This window comes from Apostichopus japonicus, chromosome 1 (assembly GCF_037975245.1).
Source record: "Apostichopus japonicus isolate 1M-3 chromosome 1, ASM3797524v1, whole genome shotgun sequence".
Classification (NCBI taxonomy): Eukaryota; Metazoa; Echinodermata; class Holothuroidea; order Aspidochirotida; family Stichopodidae; genus Apostichopus; species Apostichopus japonicus.
Genome location: NC_092561.1, coordinates 20,130,053 through 20,151,442, shown reverse-complemented (window position 1 = coordinate 20,151,442; position 21,390 = coordinate 20,130,053). Strand labels below are relative to the sequence as shown.

General features: G+C 38.2%; 2 protein-coding genes across 10 annotated transcripts in view; one reads left to right on the top strand and one right to left on the bottom strand.

Moving 5' to 3' along the window:
* The window catches only part of LOC139970852 (small subunit processome component 20 homolog), a 175,865-nt gene that overhangs the window by 139,431 nt on the left and 15,044 nt on the right, over nt 1–21,390 (bottom strand). Inside the window, exons 7-10 of one of the 6 annotated variants that reach the window (XM_071976943.1) lie at nt 5,407–5,456; nt 4,014–4,195; nt 2,705–2,766; nt 1,247–1,624 (exon numbers count right to left, since the gene is read on the bottom strand). The exons of 3 other annotated variants lie outside the window; for them this stretch is intronic. The gene's annotated coding sequence lies outside the window, so the exon portion shown is untranslated. Of the gene's footprint in view, nt 1–1,246; nt 2,767–4,013; nt 4,196–5,406; nt 5,457–21,390 lie in introns of those variants that run through there. 2 more of the 6 variants (XM_071976931.1, XM_071976936.1) reach the window with 2 other exon arrangements.
* The window catches only part of LOC139970765 (uncharacterized), a 151,619-nt gene that overhangs the window by 127,886 nt on the left and 2,343 nt on the right, over nt 1–21,390 (top strand). The window contains exons 3-10 of one of the 4 annotated variants that reach the window (XM_071976790.1): nt 5,074–5,239; nt 7,514–7,551; nt 12,783–12,887; nt 13,482–13,631; nt 15,325–15,561; nt 18,420–18,524; nt 19,138–19,287; nt 20,985–21,222. In XM_071976790.1, coding sequence (XP_071832891.1) covers nt 5,074–5,239; nt 7,514–7,551; nt 12,783–12,887; nt 13,482–13,631; nt 15,325–15,561; nt 18,420–18,524; nt 19,138–19,287; nt 20,985–21,222 — 1,189 coding nt within the window. The remainder of the gene's footprint in view (nt 1–5,073; nt 5,240–7,513; nt 7,552–12,782; nt 12,888–13,481; nt 13,632–15,324; nt 15,562–18,419; nt 18,525–19,137; nt 19,288–20,984; nt 21,223–21,390) is intronic. The other 3 variants (XM_071976739.1, XM_071976774.1, XM_071976800.1) reach the window with 3 other exon arrangements.

Here is a 21,390-nt window from a genome sequence, read left to right as displayed (position 1 = left end):
TCTCACTTAAGGTTCTGTACCTCAAGTGTGATTGATGTTTACATTTCCAATTGACTGTTACATATTGAATGTTATATATATATATATATATATATATATATATATATATATATATATATATATATATATATATATATATATATATATATATATATATATATATATATATATATATATATATATATATACTGTATGAGCTCGAATCTATGCACACCGTACCAGAGGCTCTGCCTTTGCCCTGTCTCATGGACTTGGGAACATCGAACGGTATCTATGCACGTGCATCGGATTCTCTACGGTCGCCGTCGGCCGACTGCTAGGCCGTCGTCCTGTTTCGTGGACTTGTGCTATCGACCACACACCGAGGCCCAGACCTGTGCTCTAACCATCCATATACACACACATGCACGCGGCACACAAACAAACAAGAAGACAACAAGATGTACCGTATCTGTACTTTATTTCTGACTAAACTGAATGTTATAATTTATATTATGAAAGAAATGTGGTCTCAAAAGCAAACTGAAACAGCTTATAGAACAAGAAAGGAAATGCTTAACAAATGATAGGTCAAACACCATAGAGAGCAATGAAAGCAATTACAATAAGAAAACTATGACTAGGTAAAGCAGTGGTTAATCAGTACCTAGAATGTTCAGATCTGCTGCACATTTTTACCAGACACAACCTTAAAGCCGGTAAAGCTAGTGATTTACACCATGAGTTGGATACGACTGTATTTAGATAACATTTCAAAGTCATCTTGGGAAATAGCTAAAGAAAAGGATATATATTTCAAGGAAAATGTTGAGTTAAATTGAAGCAAATAAAGTTAATTTTTTCCCAATAACCACCAGATATATGTGGTTTGCTTATAGGGTAAGGCCCTATCACTTACCAACAATAACAACATGTAGACAAAATAGTTTGCATTTGTACAGCTGCTGTGAAAGTATCATGTAGTCTTACGTCGATGTTAATTCAGCAGTCCAAGAAATTTTGGCTCTTTGACAAAATATAATTGTGCTGGTGGTTAATTTGCCGGGTGGGCTGGATGTTAAGTCTTGGGGGATATGTTTTCAATCTTCTCCATACTCATATCAAAGTATTGAGAAATTTGGAATGATAAACTTCGCCTTCTTTTTACCCGTGGCAAAGCATCTGTTTTCAGGTTACATATAAGCATTGTTTGTGTTGATTTATAATTTATCTATATATATATATATATATATATATATATATAGATATATATAGATATATAGATACACACAGCTCATCCTATCATTCAAAGTTGGCAAGATAACCACACAGGTATATACAAAAGCTGCTTCTCATTGCTATCATGATATTATATACCGCGCGACATGTAACGTCGATATTTAAAAGGAAGTGATGTAAAACCGTGTTCACACGCTGTTATGAATAACTGTAGCACAAGTGGCTTGTGATGGTTTAGTACTGTGCCCAGAGAAACAAGGCGCTTTTTACATCTGAATAATTAACTCCCAGTGGGTAGGTAACTTCGGCCGTCTGCTTGCCATGGCGTCAAACGCGCAGGTAAGTGCGTCTCCATATCTCGCGGAATTCTTTGTTGCCAACGCAGAAGAGAAGGAAATCACGAAACCTTTAAGGGACAGAGTTAAAACAAATAATATGCCGAATATGCTGACCCCTTCGTATCCACTTATCTCAAAATACGCCAAGCTCATAAAGCCGAAGCCCCAAGACATCCCCAGTAGGGTCCAAATAGCGATAGAGTTCATAACCCTGAACCCTGCAACTCACCAAGACGTCTTCGAAGATCCCATTTCCTTTGAGCAAACCAAACGTTGGAAGATTCTGACGTAACAGACACCATTGAAGAGGAACATTAGAAATATGACTGGCACAAAACCATACTTCAGAGGTGGACGCCAATCCAATAAACAACTATAAATATAATAATACTGTAATAATTATAATACTAGTAAAAATAATTTCTTGAAATGACATTAATCAAATCTTCACCCTGTCGAAGCAGATGTAAAATTTTCAGTGTAATATCTTCTTAAACATCTTACAAGGGCATTTTACATTCTTAAACTAAACACTCTGGTTTTGTGCAAGACTTGAATTGATTAACCTCGTACGTTCCAGGTCTCACTGTAAACATAGTAACATTAATATGTAACGCAAGATAAATTATGCAGATACATAGTATCAAAGACTACATAATTATTCACTTAGGATACTACTATCGATACACTAAAGGCGTGTTCGAATATGAAACACATCCGGTACGCGATATTGAGTGAAATCATACAGAATCATGTTGCTTCCCGTAAATTCAGAAGTAAAATGATATTTGTTGCTACAGTAGCTTCCTACCATCCTACAGTACAGTACCTTCCTACTGGTGTTGTAGCTCTGCCCACTCATTACACCAGCTTAATGTTACACCATACAACTCTTTTATTGGTCTTGCACTGTACCTCATGTTACACACTAATGTATACAAGTTTCTACTCTTCATCACCCCAATATCTTTAAGAGTCAAAATTACCAGAGAGTTTGGTTTTACACATGTTCCAATAACTGTAATCGTTGTTTTTTTCTTCTTTGGCACGTAACTGGTCAACTCAATAAATTTTGGATTTTTGATATACCTGATGATATACATATATATAGGGATATGAATCAGCCATGGCATGCAATCTTCACATACCTCATATTTATGTAACATTATATGGTTGTAGCAAGCCCCACAGCCGACAGCAAACATCCAACCTGGGTAATAGAGGTTAAAGGAGTTTACTATGTGATTCATGCTATGGAAAAGATGAAATAAACAAGCATAGTGTAACATTTAAAGAAAAAAAAACATTCAACATGTTAAGTAAATATTGAGCAAAGTTAACATCTGTGAACATATGAAAAGAGTTCACATGTCATGTATGTGCAGATATCGAATGATATACTGCCCGTCTGGAAACTAAAGGAACAGTAGCACATTTAGAGAACTATACATCCGCCCGAAACGTTAACCCAAAGTCCCTTGTTGGACCAATGGAGGTAACAATTTGGCATGTTTTCAGTTGTCATTATTATGTCTTAAATACTTGGATGTTGAATAAGGTTCAATAAACTACTAGTTATTATTTGTCTCATCAGAATGTACCACTTGATTTCATGAAATTTAAATATCTTAAATTTCATTAAAAAGTGAGAAAACTGGATCAGACGAACAGCCGCATTCAAGGGAGTGAAATGATGTATGACAGCAACAAATCCCATCCATTCTGAAGAACATATCGCCGGAAGTAATTTTTTATTGTATTTTGCGTCAGTGGTAGTTATTTTTTTTTATGTAAATGAGATGTAAAATATACTGCAATTATGACTTAAGACAAAAGTTTAGTTCTGGTACATGTTACTGTATATTCCCAAAAAACAGAATAAAGCAGTACTTAGTGCTATTTCATTTTTCAAGTAAATCAGTTGCAAACATGATATATTGTTGGAATGCTCCTTTAAGGCTAAGGTGATAATTAGGTCGGTTAAATATTAATATATATTCTTTTATTTATTCTTATAACTCAGCTTAAACATTTTCTATGAGCAAGAGAGCACTGAAAAGCATTTTTACACCACTTATCTTTGACACATCTTGCAGTTATGCAGCAAAAACTGACCCACTCGGGCGGTCTGCAAACTACTGTACTGTATGAGACGTGTATGGCAAGCCACATATGCAATAATTCGATAAACCGAGTTTAACAGCGATAAACTCGGTTTATCAAGTTTTTGCACATATGGCTTGCCATAGACGCGACCCAAAAATGGGTTACGGAAAATTTGACAACAGTTTTCGGAGCGTTTAACTTTCATTTATTCTAAGTATCGAAAATAATAGTGAAATAGAAATACAACATGAAATGATTACAATGTTCTTCACAATCTGCAACATACCACAGTTAATTAAGATTGAGTAAAAAGGCATTCTTTAAGCAACCATTTTATATGGCTTTACTCACCACAAGCACACAGAGATTGGTAAGATGGTAGCAATTACACTGAACCGAGTTAGATTTGACGTAAGTCGTAAAGCATCCTTCTGATGACCAAACACCATGTCCTTTATTCAGTTCAAAGTCCCAATACGAACAGGTATGTACACTAATATTTTAGTGCTGGTAACATTTTCGATTTCGAACACCTGTGAGGACAGTTAATAAGTAACAGTTAGTATTGATAGGATTTCATCCCCCCCCCCTATTTCATATAACAGCAATCCCCACCCCAGGTGTTTCTCGCGCTGGCTAGCCTTAAAATAACCTAATATAGCCACATAGCCCATAAGTATAAAATCAGTACAAAATCACAGACCGGTGCGCAAGATATTCGCACCCTTTTTCCAATTTCAAAGTTTTATAATGTCCTGGGTAGATAATGTTCTTTCGTGATGCATGTAAGAACCCTACTTTATACGAAAATATAGGCTTCACCGACTCATGTGTTCGATATGAAGCTTCACATCTTCAGAGCTTCACACTATTCAGAGCACTCCTTATCCGATAAAGTTCCTGCACATGAGCGTTACGTTTATAGACATAAAATGTTTCTATACTTTAAGGGTGTCAGACTTTCCTTTCTGATGACCTAAGTGATAGCTCTATCCTTTTTCATCAAGAATTTTCTTAGTCATTATTGCGTTGGAAATAAAAGTTTAGTTCGTTGGATCGACCAGCTGCAATATTAAGGTCCTCTTAAAAGAAGATTGACTTATATATTCCAATATTCAATGAAAACAAATAAATATAAATAAATATACAGTATATATAAATATATATATTTATATATATTATACATTTAAATATTGTGTTACTAAGCTAAATGAATAAGTGAGGTGAATTTAATCTAACCATCCATCATGAGAAATGTTCATTTGAAGTTTATGTTTGATACCAGTTGTGAAAATCCAGCAAATCTTGGTAAAATGTAGACAAAATCAATCATCTATAAAATGTCACCATAAAGTTTTCTTACAATCATTAAATGATTGTTTCGAATATTTCTGGATTGTTACATCCATAGGAACAAATACAATGCGAGCTAGACAACAAAGGAAGTGTTAGAGCCAATCGACAACTTCTTAAAGTTGTGATGGGACTTCATGATGGGTATGTGAAGCTGGTAAAAGCTCTAGACAAAATCCCGGGCATGTCTGATCTGGTGGAAAAGCTCAGCAAAGATGACAAAGGTTAGTATAGTGATGCAAACACCTGCATAGGCTGCATTAATCTGTTAACTGCATTTTCAGGTTCAGTGATTTATTTTTAATAAACAAGTAAATGTGGTTTGGCAACATTCCTAATGATATTAGAAGCATTGTGCTCATTGTGATAAATCAATATGATTGAAACATACCTTATAAGTTTGAAGAAGTTCAAGGCAGTAAATCCATTCCCGATTTGGATCTGTAAGATGTAAGGAACCTACCAGTGATTGGGCTACTGCATTAATAAAGGACACCATGATTTTCAACAACTTTTAAGGTCAACAGTTAAAATTCAACATAAAAACCTAGCAAGTACAATAAATTCATAACATATTAATTGAATTTGAATCGATACTGTACACTGACTGACTGGCCCTGAGTTTTTTGAACAAGTTAAGGTTTAACTATATACCATGGTGAATAAGGTAGACTTTATATAATTCAAAAACTGCGGCTGTGACCCATTTCCTGTATAAAAAACATGCATACAATAACTAAAGTGACACAGACCAAACGTTGTTAATGTGTTTTGGTGTGATGCTCAAATGATGCATACTCTCGGGTTAATGTGTCACACATTAGAGGTTGTGCAAGTGTTATGTAATGGCCATACAACTAATACTGTACAACGTACATGTAAAGCCGGGCGGGAGTGGTGAGGTTGTCGGTGTGGTGACGCCCATGGGGGGAGATGGGGTGACACAAATGACTGAGTCAAACGATTGGTATTGTAGTAAGCAGTATATTAATCGCTCCTCTCTAGCGAGCTCGAAATGTGAAAGAAGAAAATAAGAAAACCACTAGAATAGTTTCTTAAGGAATAAGAAGCAGTATAGCCTCACCTTTAATCATAGGTAATACTCCTTTTATTTAATAGAATAAAATTGGAAAACTCCTTTAAGTTGGCTAAGTGAGCTAAAAATGACCGGGCCGCAGAACAATAACACTTAATCTTAGACATATGTAAGTGATGTTCCTTGGACAAAAGGATAACTGAAAAATACAAACAATGCATGTGAAGTTTACCCCTTGTATAAAATGGAACACCACTGGGGGGGGTCTCACTTTCATATAACCCTTATCTCTGCTTCCAACTGTAATACCAAACATATGGGGATTTTCCCTAAATATAAATGGCAACTCAAGAATTAAATAAACAGTTGGTTTAATTCAACTCATCCTATACATTACTGAAACAATTAACTAATGTCCAGTGGGATACAAGTCGGTACCAACACCTACACTGTTATGTGTGCAACAATTACGTTTAACGACACATGGGCGCGGCCATTTTAATACAATGCTTTGGTGAGGACTATCCGAGGGCGCTATTAGCGAACACCTCTACAGTCGCTAACACATACAGCCTAAGTGTAATTTAACCCGATAGGCTCCAAAGCTTACCAGCTTGCCAGTCTGAATATAACTTTAACATGTGAACATATACAAACAATAAATATCCCAGAGGGTCCCCTGCCATCCGCGATACCCATTAATTACTTAGTAAACATCAAATCTATGTTACAAATGTTACATGCAGTAGTAGCAGTAAAATAAGTTCCTATACAGTAACTTGTTCCGTCGTTGGAACAGCGAACGTAACCTGAGCACTGCTATAACCACAATCTACTAGCCTAGCCTCTGCTCCTAGAGAACTCTCTGTTTCGAGGCCTAAAAACAACTATGAAAATACAGGGTAATTGCCGTCGAGATAATCAATCTTAGAAGTAATGCAACTGAAATACATATTTACCTCATAGAGCTTTTAACCTGCCACGCAAAGGTGAAAATAAACATTTTTCGAAACAATGAGGTGTCGCATACTCGAGTAGTAATTGCGAGCACTGAATAATAAGTGAAAGTTAACTTTGTTTAGAGACTGTGCGGGGTGTCCAACCCTCAACCAAAGGAGCTGTGTGGAGCCAAGAAGGTAAATAATGCGTATTCCCACGAACATTTGTATTCTGTCCCACATATATTCTAAGAATAATATATTCTAAGAATCTCTATACTTCATATTCAACTGATTTAAACCCCTAGCAAGGAACCCTCCTCTGAGATTACATACGTTCTTGCTTGTAATGCAACATTTGCTTTTGGATATTATTGGAAATTTCTTTAAACTGCAACTAACATGTGAATAACGTAACCCGAAAGATCTGTATATTAAGGGGGGGGGGGGGCTTTTAATCTGTACTCCAGTGTTTGTAATGATAGTAATGATGATGACACATGTTTTTGTTCTCAATCTTACAGGACCAATCCATCGCTATGACAAACAAGTCGCATTACAGGTAAATCAACCTTCAAACTTAACGAATGTGTAACCATTAACTTACTGTTGGTATACTCTCGAAAGCGTACACATAACTCTTGTCAATAAGGTTTCGATGATAATCGGGACCTTTTCATTCATAATGGCATATGTGTGTGTGTGTGTGAGTGCGTTGTGACGCCCAGCTTGTAGACACGATATCTCAAGATGGCAAGGTCAGACCAACTTCATATTTAATGCGTACAAGTACCACATTGAGAATAAGAAGCCTATCGTTTTTGGTGGAGGTCAATGGTCATAGAGGGTCACTATTGAGGAGTTGTTTGCTTGTATATTAGGTGTCTTCTTTGTATGTCACTGTACTGAGGTTTCAATTGCCTATTAACATTCATAGCAGGTTACTTGTGTGCATAGTATATGTGGAAGCCATAGCCTAACGTTAGTTTGAAGAATTGGGGCTAGTACAAACATCCTTCGGGCTATTGGATTAAGATTTTCAAACACCCATCCATGAAGATGTGAACGTTATGCTGATTTGAATACCTCATATGCAGTAGAACCTCCTTGCTGTTTTAGGTGGAGCTCAAACGTTAGCTTTAGGTACAGGTACTGTACATTCAGTATGAACTTCAGCCAGGGTTAGCATGCAAACTACTGTACTCTTGTGCTGCATACGTAATGTATTTGACGGCAAGTAACCACTGAGAGGGCTTTCGCTGTGGTTATATTTTAGGAATTCTTTGTGTGGCTATACAGTACAGTAGGTTAGGAGGTGATTTGACAAAGTATACAAATATATATACATGGCAATTCCAAAAGTGAAGCTTGGATTAAATTTCATAATTTAAGGTTTTCTCCTTCTGGAATCTTAAATCCTTGTAAGCACATGTTTTTTCAAGTTTAAATTGATAAGTCCTGTTATATGAATTGACCTATGTGAACTCATATAAACTTGACCCTCTGTACAAATTGATAGGAATCAAATTATGGGAAACTTTAGTAATAAAGTTTGTGTGACTCTTGTACATGGAATGTGGATCTGTTTTAGTAAATACATGATTTACTTTGTTCCTCACTTACCTGTCTCCCCACAACCATAGCGTCCACATTCTACAGTGTCTGGAATGTCCCGGTAGCCTTTTAACAATGTGCGCCCTCTATGACTGGCTCCACCGGTCACCGCCCTTCCTTCTCATTCCACCATCCAAAGTGTCTGGATTGTTATTTTTCAAGTGGAATTTTCCGATCGGAATTTGTCTGTTTACGGTTACCTAGGTTTGTAGATTTTTCCATCTATTGGTAAAGAGAGACCTTGGAAGTTCTTGCAGCCAGATAAGTATCCTTTCCTTGCATTAGGGAGGTTTGTTGGGGCTATTTTAGGGAGCGCTTTTCTCTCCTTGTTTTTTATGTGTAAGCACTAGCAGGGTAGCAGTTCCGCAAATTGTTTACCGTAGTTACGCTAGTTTTCCTGCCTTCTTCTCACACACAGGCTATATGCAGGAATTCGTTTTTCTCTCGGATATTTTTGTTTCATATTGCCTTCTCTCGTATTTGAGTTTATTTTCTTCAAGTTTCGTCACTTGTTTACTTTACTTTTTGTGGTGGGGTTAAATTAGGTAATTTTCTTGTTACCTTTTTAAGCCGCGGGCCTCTAGGGGAGGCGCTTTGTTAAGGTACAACTACGTATCTCTACATTTTGTTAGTTTACTTCTCCTTCCCTGTTTCTCACATCATTTTGGTAATTTACGTTAAGAAGTTGTTCCTTAATTAGTTTTCTTTCAGTCATGTCATGTAGTCAACTGAAATGCGTTAGCGGCTCCATGTTCCATCTCGGGAGGGCTTGGGACGAACATGACCTTTGCCTGAATTGCCATTCTTGCACCAGAAAGGATTAGTGTCTGGTTTGCATCCAGTTCACCCCCAACCAATGGCAAGATATTGATGTCTGGTTAAGGGGACAAAGGAATCAGCTACAGGACAAGTTAGACTTGATCCCCAACCCCAAAGGTTCCCTAGTGGAGAGGGAAGTAGCTCAAATGGGAATGGAAGAGGAGGAATGAGAGGTAGAGGAGAGTGGCCAAGAGAGGCCGGAAGGAGAGAAAGGAGAAAGAGAAAGAGAGGTGGAGAGAGTCACTCCATCGGTCCCGGCGACGTCCGGTTTGGTTATGGCCAAGGGAAACGGCAAAGGAAAATGCAAGGCTACGGCAAAGAAAGAGTTGCCTAAAAAGAAGTCCGGCTTGGCCGGCCTGGAGAGATCGTCCCAATCCGGGTCACAGATGGGGAGGTAGGGCAGCAGCAGGCACCGGAAACTCAGAAAGCCCAGCCCCAGTCCCATCGGGGACACAGGAGAGAGATTCCGCGGCCGGAGGGTCGCTGCATCGGAGCCGGTCCCGGAGCGGGGACTGAGAGCGGGAGTAAAGACAGCCCGCAGACCAGCCAGATGGGACCGCAGTAGATCTTGGTCACGATTCCTGAGACAAGGTTATAGGAGGAGATGGTCACAGGCCACAGATGAATCTTCCGAATCCTCCGACGGGGCACAACTGACAGGCCTCTTAAAACCACTCTTGGAACAACAGAGAGTTGAACAGAGGCAAAAGGTGGGAGCAGGAAGATAATGGCCAGCCCGGTCATGGTCCTGCAATCAACTCCAGAGCCAGAAGAAACTGTCACTGGAGAGGATACCCTAGATTCTAGGGCTTCCGTTAACCTTAAGGGACTTAAGGAAGAAACCCATGAACCCCCGGGGAGATTAACATACTTAACCCAGAAATGGGTGATCATGGGCAGGGACAAATGGGTGTTGGAGACGATTTCATAAGGTATCAAATAGAATTTACCTCTAGTCTGCCTTCTGGGGATGGAGGAAGAATAACCTCAACAACCACGGACCCGTTCAAAGAGCTGCCCTAGAAGGGGAAATTTCAGGCCTGCTGGCCAAGCAGGCAGGCAGTTGTAGAGGTTTCGGGAGGTGGGACCCCGCTTCCGGTCCTATTTCTTTCTAACAAAAAAACAGGACGGATCTTGGTGTCCCATCCTTAATCTAAAACCCCTAAACAAAAACTTATTAAAGCCAAAACATTTCAACGCTAAATTTAGTTATACCCTTTCTCAGAAAGGGCATGTGGGCAGCGAGCATAGACATCAAAGGCGTCTACTTACACATGCCCATGCACCGAGGCCATCAACGGTACCTAGCCTTCGAATAAGCCGGAAAGGATTTCAGATACAAAGCTCACCCGTTCAGACTATATGCCACACCCCAGAGGATTCACAAGAATAACGGGAACGGTAGTCTCCTACCTTAGAAAAAGAGGTCTCACAGTTTTCAGCCTCAACGATTGGCTCATGGTAGGGGAGTCAGAATCTGACGCAGAAAACAATGTCCACAAGACAGTACAGACTCTCCAGGAACTGGGTTGGATAATCAACAAGGAAAAGTCACAGCTGTCCACGACACAATCCAGTTCCTGGAGGCTGTAATAGATTTCACAAAGTACTGTAGTATATATATGTATATATATATATATATATATATATATATATATATATATATATATATATACATACTGTACATATATATATTGAATGTGTAGCAAGTGGTATGACAGATAAATAGTAAATCAATAAAGAATAACACACCAGAAAAAATCCACTTCACGACCGGTTTCTTCCTTTTGGGACTCATCAGGTGAAGGTAGGAATCGGACCCCGGATCTTCGTGTCAGGAACCGAAGTCCGTACTACTCGACCACAGTGATTCTACTGGTGTGTTGAAGCGTATAAATTGGCTTTGAATAACTGTCATTAAGGGTGTATTACCCAAGTGTTATGATTGTACAGAGTGCACCCCTGGCGCTTTGAATCTGACAATTTTACTCAGAATAACCACTCTTGGCTTGCATATAATTCGTGAAGTGGAATTTTTTTTCTAAATATATATATATAATATATATATATATATATATATATTATATATATATATTTAGAAAAAAAAATTCCACTTCACGAATTATACTGGTCACTTTCGGTGATCATGCACTGAAGAAGAGCTAGTTTTGCTCGAAAGCTCTGCAAAAACCAAACATTGGCTGTTTTACTTCCAATCACTTACCTAATTCAATTATTGTATCTCACTCGAGATCCATCCTTTCTCTAAATGCAGCATAGTTGTTTAACAGTTTTTCCGTTATTCCTATATATATATATATATATTTTTATGGAATATAATTGGTTCAAGCAATGCCGCTGGTGGTCATTGATGCATGTCATCCACCACACACTCCCGTGTCTCTTCACAAAAGTAACTTGTTGGTCCTTAACCATTGATGCGTTGTAATGCCTATACCTATAGTATGTATATATATATATATATATATATATATATATATATAAGTTTTCTGTGTATTGCTATAGATTTGAAAGGTCGCCATTGTCAAAGTATAACAATATTTAAGCATGTGTAAAAGTAAGTTGGAGAGAAGAGAGGAAGAAACCACCAGTGGAAGAGGAGAGGTAGGAGATAAACAGTGGAGTGGCAAAGAGATGATTAGGGAAGGGGGTAGGGAATAAACTGGAGAAGGACAAAGACAGAAAAGTGTGGAGAAAAAAAGGGTGGAAGAGAGCTATAATAAACCCCTGGTGGTTTCTTTCTTTCTTCTCTCCATCCCTTGTTTACTAATCCCCTTACATCTATCTCTTTGTGTTCACCGTGCTTATTAACCTGTCTGTATTCTGTTCGTGTTTTTGTCTCTTCTGTTACTGTTACTTGTCATTTAGCCTTTGAAGAAGATCCTGCTAGGATCGAAATGTCAGGCCAACTTACTTTTACACATTCTCTTATTACACAGGCTCTCTAGTGGATAAGCAGTTTGCTAACAGTTTTATTTTATTTTGAATATTTAAGCATGGCATCTCCAACATTGAAGCTTGGATAATTTTCAGAATTGCATGTGGATTCATTCTGGAATCTTAAAACCTTGTAATCACTGTTTTGGGAGTTACAATGATAGTTCCTGTTCAAGTACAAGAATCAAAAGGTGAAAGGTCTTTTGAGGTCAACAGTAGTCAAAGGATGAAATCTTGTGAATTCACCAGTGGTCAAAACTTCCAATCTTGTCAGCAGTGTTACATTAAATATTCTCAATTTTTGCAAGTAAGAATCACTTAAAAGCCCAATTATGGCTACTTCTTTACTAGTCAATATCGTAATACCTGTGTCTAACCTCATTTCAACATATTTAATTGCAGGACGTATCAGCACCATCTCTCTCAGGCATTCCTGTGCCATCACAGTCAGCAGATGTCCCACACTCAAAGAAGAGATGCTATATTGAATCTACAGCTACATTGATGGTATAGTTCAGTCTATTTGTCATCTCAAAATATCTTCCAAAATATTGATAATTTTGACTGTAAAATTATATTCTTAGCAAACAGCCTGTAAAGTACTGATGACAAGTGACATTGACAATGTTGGAGTTGCTTATGTTGAATTAAATTTATCAAAATGTTCATATTGGCATGAAATAAAAAATTGTTTCATATAACCAGGGTCGTACAATCCCCAATTTTCAAAATATATATATAATTGGTTCAATTGATGCATGTCATCCACCGCACACCTGCATCACTTCACAAAAGTAACTTGTTGGTCCTTAACCATTGATGCGTTGTAATGCCTATACCTATAGCATGACTATATAAGTTGCTTCCATATTGGACGTTCAACTTCACTTGGATTTAGAAACATTCATTTGTGACTTGATTTGACTTGCAATAAAGTCAAATGACTTGTGTTAGACTTGACCTGATGAAATAAAATTAACCTTTGACTTGACTTGAATTGAGACACATTGACTGGTGTAAAGTAGTCAGAAACAAGTGACTTGAATACAATGCTGGATGTTTAACATATTTATTTATATTTTTCTTATTTTCTGATATTAGGGTGGAGTGGAAGATTCTGCAGCTAGCAGTTATGATACATTAGTAGCTGCGAGACTATCTCAGTCACCGAAGAGGACTTATTATCAAAGTCTAGCTGTCAAACAACCCCTAGAAAACATTGATCGAGTAGTCACAACAGAAAGTCTCAGGGTAAGAATTTACATATACAAGATTCTGTTGTCCTGGAAACAGTCTTTTTAGCCCATATAACACAAATTGGTGAATTACAGATTGTCCATACTGGCCCTTAAAGCATACCAACTTTGAGGTTCAAACTCTATGGTTTGCTTGTATAAGTTACATCATGATTTATTTCTTCTAAAATGCTTGCCATCTAGTACTGATACTGTTTTATGATAACTGATTTTAAAGAGGTATGTTCTTGCTGCAGTTAGATTTATGCGACTGAAATGTATCAATAGTGAATGCAGTAACTTATAACAAATTTTGTAAATGAGCTCTTACAGATTAGAGTTTGTCAAAAAAAGGCTGAATGTGCGCCTCTTGCCAACAATTTGTAATGTTCACAGCTGACACACATGTTTGCAACTTGTTCACAAGAAGGATACAACTGGCACAATGTTGGTTCACAAGTCAACTTTTGGAGATTAAATACAATAAATTAAGTACCAAGCACAACTTTACACAGTTACAACCACTGTGCATAGATACTAGTCTTGGGTCCATTAAGTCATTAAGTCTTAAATTGCCCAAATCAAATTAATACCAGCTTACAAAATGACTCTCATATCATTAGTTTAATTTTGAGCACCATTTCTTTGACGACTGGCATACCTATATGTCACTAACTGTCACAGGATTTGACCTTTGCTCTATTAAGTGACTGAGAGATTTTCAACTTCCACTTATGCCACTACTGTTGTCAACTTTCAAAAGGGAATGACTTTGCATTGTCAGGTTATCTGAAATCTTTTTTCTGTTCTTCTAGTGCTTGTATCTAAGACATATTTTCCCAAGTTGCTTAATCAATCAGGTGATTCCATATAGAAACCTATACTCCAGCACCCAAAGTGAGATGACAAAAGTCTTATTGAGACAGATGGGGATGTGCACCAGTTGTAAGGATTTAAAAAAAATCCACACTATACACGCATATCTATTCAGTACACACTCCATTAGTACTCATTTCGTCTGCAATCATCCAGCATGCATTGCAAATAAGTTGAGTGTGCTACACACTTCGGTTGGGTGGTGACTCACAACTTGTCACCAATTCTTGTTTCGTAATGTTTTCGATTTGCTCGTTCTGGGCCTGCACAAGTGCTAAGTAGTTTCAAATTTTTACTTGGGAAAAGCGTTATATGTTATTTTCATCACATCTAAGAGACATCTCGCTAGTGACAACTATTGGAATTTTCATGATCCATTCTGCAGTGTGGTCATGGATTGTTTTTAGAGTCTAGTCATTACCAGTGATTTTCCTGAACCAAGTCACCTTATTATCTTAATGGGGGAGGGGGGGGAGGGAGGTGTTCACAAACTCCTTGGGGTGACTTCACTCTTGGAATTTAATGACCTATGACCCGCATGTTAACTCTGTCATTCTGTATCATGCTGTAATATACAGTATATACGATATACAGCAGGAGTCAGTTATAGTATAATTTTCAAATGAACAATAAATGGAGTACCATCAATTTGAATGTTACTTCATACTGTAATCGAATTAACAAAAATTATGAAATACTTTCAACAAGGGGACCTGATAGAGAACTGATATAGTTTGTGTATGTTCTACTCAGGTAACACTCAATATATATATATATATATATATATATATATATATATATATATATATATATAAACTGTGATCATATTACAGGATCTCTCCGTGAAAATTCCAAAAGAATGGAAAAATGTAGGAAGAAATCTTGGACTAAATTACACAGTGCTTTATATACTTGAGAGAGATAATAACAACCTGGGACACAAGGAAACTGTTTATCGGATGTTGCTGACTTGGAAACACATCAATGGCAGTAAAGCCACCTACAGAGTACTAGGAGAGGCTTTTATAGCAGCTGGCCGAAGAGACCTGCAAGAGTACTGTACAAGCTGGGTAAATAATTAATGTAATAATATAAATACCTCAAAGGAACATAGCAATTAAATATATATAACTGTTTCATACATAAAACTACTTTCTGCTACAGATACCGACTTTACCATTTAAAGTTAACTTGATTTCCTTCTGCAACATTAAAACAGCAAATAAACTGTTTAGAATCTCACTTTCACAACTTTCTTATTAAATGAACTGGACAGATGGAATCCAATGTCAGTGTACCAGTAAATTAATCATATGTCTCATCACTGTAAACTTACAGAGCTGCCACCTACAGTATGTTCATGTAAGACACCGTTTAACATTCCGCAGCAAAATATAAGACTAATTGTTGTAAGGATATTTTAGTTGTCATTTCTGTGAAGCGTACTCTTTTTTGGTTTAAATTTTAATCCAAAGTGTCTGGATTGTTATTTTTCAAGTGGAATTTTCCGATCGGAATTTGTCTGTTTACGGTTACCTAGGATTGTAGATTTTTCCATCTATTGGTAAAGAGAGACCTTGGAAGTTCTTGCAGCCAGATAAGTATCCTTTCCTTGCATTAGGGAGGTTTGTTGGGGCTATTTTAGGGAGCGCTTTTCGCTCCGTGTTTTTTATGTGTAAGCACTAGCAGGGTAGCAGTTCCGCAAATTGTTTACCGTAGTTACGCTACAGTAGTTTTCCTACCTTCTTCTCACACACAGGCTATATGCAGGAATTCGTTTTTCTCTCGGATATTTTTGTTTCATATTGCCTTCTCTCGTATTTGAGTTTATTTTCTTCAAGTTTCGTCACTTGTTTACTTTACTTTTTGTGGTGGGGTTAAATTAGGTAATTTTCTTGTTACCTTTTTAAGCCGCGGGCCTCTAGGGGAGGCGCTTTGTTAAGGTACAACTACGTATCTCTACATTTTGTTAGTTTACTTCTCCTTCCCTGTTTCTCACATCATTTTGGTAATTTACGTTAAGAAGTTGTTCCTTAACTAGTTTTCTTTCAGTCATGTCATGTAGTCAACTGAAATGCGTTAGCGGCTCCATGTTCCATCTCGGGAGGGCTTGGGACGAACATGACCTTTGCCTGAATTGCCATTCTTGCACCAGAAAGGATTAGTGTCTGGTTTGCATCCAGTTCACCCCCAACCAATGGCAAGATATTGATGTCTGGTTAAGGGGACAAAGGAATCAGCTACAGGACAAGTTAGACTTGATCCCCAACCCCAAAAGTTCCCTAGTGGAGAGGGAAGTAGCTCAAATGGGAAAGGAAGAGGAGGAATGAGAGGTAGAGGAGAGTGGCCAAGAGAGGCCGGAAGGAGAGAAAGGAGAAAGAGAAAGAGAGGTGGAGAGAGTCCCTCCATCGGTCCCGGCGACGTCCGGTTTGGTTATGGCCAAGGGAAACGGCAAAGGAAAATGCAAGGCTACGGCAAAGAAAGAGTTGCCTAAAAAGAAGTCCGGCTTGGCCGGCCTGGAGAGATCGTCCCAATCCGGGTCACAGATGGGGAGGTAGGGCAGCAGCAGGCACCGGAAACTCAGAAAGCCCAGCCCCAGTCCCATCGGGGACACAGGAGAGAGATTCCGCGGCCGGAGGGTCGCTGCATCGGAGCCGGTCCCGGAGCGGGGACTGAGAGCGGGAGTAAAGACAGCCCGCAGACCAGCCAGATGGGACCGCAGTAGATCTTGGTCACGATTCCTGAGACAAGGTTATAGGAGGAGATGGTCACAGGCCACAGATGAATCTTCCGAATCCTCCGACGGGGCACAACTGACAGGCCTCTTAAAACCACTCTTGGAACAACAGAGAGTTGAACAGAGGCAAAAGGTGGGAGCAGGAAGATAATGGCCAGCCCGGTCATGGTCCTGCAATCAACTCCAGAGCCAGAAGAAACTGTCACTGGAGAGGATACCCTAGATTCTAGGGCTTCCGTTAACCTTAAGGGACTTAAGGAAGAAACCCATGAACCCCCGGGCTCCAATCCCCTCATGGGATGGGGAGTATTGCCCCTAGAGCTTACAATGCAGGCCAGCTGATATCTTCTGAAAGCAGTTGGGTTTTGACGAGTAGCCAGAACGCCACAGACACCGACTCAGGTCTCGAAGTTAACGGTGACAGGGGAGGTCGCGTGCCAACCAAGAGCCGCTATGCCAATGCCTCGTGCTACGATATGTTCGAGGAAATCGCAGACAAAAAGGAAATAGACTTCACTCCAGCTAAAGCGGACAGAGCTATCAGAGTACACGATGACGCTTGGAAAGCTCTGCTTAAATGTCCAACTATCCTACAGGGGGCCAGAAGAAAACTGAGGCAGCATCAGCAGCTCCCACAAGACGACAACCAGGTCTCCAGGAACGAGGCCGGACATCACCTACTATTCCTTTGTCCACTCGTAAGGCTGGCTTACAATTAAGCCTTTGAAGAAGATCCTGCTAGGATCGAAATGTCAGGCCAACTTACTTTTACACATTCTCTTATTACACAGGCTCTCTAGTGGATAAGCAGTTTGCTAACAGTTTTATTTTATTTTGAATATTTAAGCATGGCATCTCCAACAGTGAAGCTTGGATAATTTTCAGAATTGCATGTGGATTCATTCTGGAATCTTAAAACCTTGTAATCACTGTTTTGGGAGTTACAATGATAGTTCCTGTTCAAGTACAAGAATCAAAAGGTGAAAGGTCTTTTGAGGTCAACAGTAGTCAAAGGATGAAATCTTGTGAATTCACCAGTGGTCAAAACTTCCAATCTTGTCAGCAGTGTTACATTAAATATTCTCAATTTTTGCAAGTAAGAATCACTTAAAAGCCCAATTATGGCTACTTCTTTACTAGTCAATATCGTAATACCTGTGTCTAACCTCATTTCAACATATTTAATTGCAGGACGTATCAGCACCATCTCTCTCAGGCATTCCTGTGCCATCACAGTCAGCAGATGTCCCACACTCAAAGAAGAGATGCTATATTGAATCTACAGCTGCATTGATGGTATAGTTCAGTCTATTTGTCATCTCAAAATATCTTCCAAAATATTGATAATTTCGACTGTAAAACTATATTCTTAGCAAACAGCCTGTAAAGTACTGATGACAAGTGACATTGACAATGTTGGAGTTGCTTATGTTGAATTAACTTGATCAAAATGTTCATATTGGCATGAAATAAAAACTTGTTTCATATAACCAGGGTTGTACAATCCCCAATTTTCAAAATATATATATAATTGGTTCAAGCAATGCAGCTGGTGTTCATTGATGCATGTCATCCACCGCACACCTGCATCACTTCACAAAAGTAACTTGTTTGTCCTTAACCATTGATGCATTGTAATGCCTATACCTATAGCATGACTATATAAGTTGCTTTCATATTGGACTTTCAACTTCACTTGGATTTAGAAACATTCATTTGTGACTTGATTTGACTTGCAAGAAAGTCAAATGACTTGTGATAGACTTGACCTGATGAAATAAAATTAACCTTTGACTTGACTTGAATTGAGAAACATTGACTGGTGTAAAGTAGTCAGAAACAAGTGACTTGAATACAATGCTGGATGTTTAACATATTTATTTATATTTTTCTTATTTTCTGATATTAGGGTGGAGTGGAAGATTCTGCAGCTAGCAGTTATGATACATTAGTAGCTGCGAGACTATCTCAGTCACCGAAGAGGACTTATTATCAAAGTCTAGCTGTCAAACAACCCCTAGAAAACATTGATCGAGAAGTCAGAAAAGAAAGTCTCTTGGTAAGAATTTACATATACAAGATTCTGTTGTCCTGGAAACAGTCTTTTTAGCCCATATAACACAAATTGGTGAATTACAGATTGTCCATACTGGCCCTTAAAGCATACCAACTTTGAGGTTCAAACTCTATGGTTTGCTTGTATAAGTTACATCATGATTTATTTCTTCTAAAATGCTTGCCACCTAATACTGATACTGTTTTATAATAACTGATTTTAATGAGGTATGTTCTTGCTGCAGTTAGATTTATGCGACTGAAATGTATCAATAGTGAATGCAGTAACTTATAACCAATTTTGACAGAGCATACGAACAAGCCCTTACCAAACCGTATCATGATTTGTGAATGAGCTCTTACAAATTAGAGTGTGTCAAAAAAAGGCTGAATGTGCGCCTCTTGCCAACAATTTGTAATGTTCACAGCTGACACACATGTTTGCAACTTGTTCACAAGAAGGATAAAACTGGCACAATGTTGGTTCACAAGTCAACTTTTGGAGATTAAATACAATAAATTAAGTACTAAGCACAACTTTACACAGTTACAACCACTGTGCATAGATACTAGTCTTGGGTCCATTAAGTCATTAAGTCTTAAATTGCCCAAATCAAATTAATACCAGCTTACAAAATGACTCTCATATCATTAGTTTAAGTTTGAGCACCATTTCTTTGACGACTGGCATACCTATATGTCACTAACTGTCACAGGATTTGACCTTTGCTCTATTAGGTGACTGAGAGATTTTCAACTTCCACTTATGCCACTACTGTTGTCAACTTTCAAAAGGGAATGACTTTGCATTGTCAGGTTATCTGAAATCTTTTTTCTGTTCTCCTAGTGCTTGTATCTAAGACATATTTTCCCAAGTTGCTTAATCAATCAGGTGATTCCATATAGAAACCTAACCTCCAGCACACAAAGTGAGATGACAAAAGTCTTATTGAGACAGATGGGGATGTGCACCAGTTGTAAGGGTTTAAAAAAAAATCCACACTACACGTATAACTATTCAGTACACACTCCATTAGTACTCATTTTGTCTGCAATCATCCAGCATGCATTGCAAATAAGTTGAGTGTGCTACACACTTCGGTTGGGTGGTGACTCACAACTTGTCACCAATTCTTGTTTCGTAATGTTTTCGATTTGCTCGTTCTGGGCCTGCACAAGTGCTAAGTAGTTTCAAATTTTTACTTGGGAAAAGCGTTATATGTTATTTTCATCACATCTAAGAGACATCTCGCTAGTGACAACTATTGGAATTTTCATGATCCATTCTGCAGTGTGGTCATGGATTGTTTTTAGAGTCTAGTCATTACCAGTGATTTTCCTGAACCAAGTCACCTTATTATCTTAATGGGGGAGGGGGGGGGGGAGGGAGGTGTTCACAAACTCCTTGGGGTGACTTCACTCTTGGAATTTAATGACCTATGACCCGCATGTTAACTCTGTCATTCTGTATCATGCTGTAATATACAGTATATACGATATACAGCAGGAGTCAGTTATAGTATAATTTTCAAATGAACAATAAATGGAGTACCATCAATTTGAATGTTACTTCATACTGTAATCGAATTAACAAAAATTATGAAATACTTTCAACAAGGGGACCTGATAGAGAACTGATATAGTTTGTGTATGTTCTACTCAGGTAACACTCAATATACATAAACTCTGATCATATTACAGGATCTCTCGAGGAAAATTAAAAATGAATGGAAACATGTAGGTAGAAATCTTGGACTAGATGACTCAGAGCTCTGTACACTTGAGAGAGATAATACCAACAATGGACGCACGGAAACTGTTTATCAAATGTTGTTGTATTGGAAACAGAGCAATGGAAGTCAAGCCACATACAGAGTACTGGGAGAGGCTTTAATAGCAGCTAAACGCAGAGACCTGCAAGAGAAGCTGTATAAGCTAGGTAAGTATTTAATTTAATAATATAAATACATCAAAGACATAAGCAATTAAATATATAACTGTTTCATATATAAAAATACTTTCTGCTACAGATACTGTATCAACTTTACCCTTTAAAGTTAACTTGATTTCTTTCTGCAAAATTAAAACAGCAAATAAACTGTGAAGA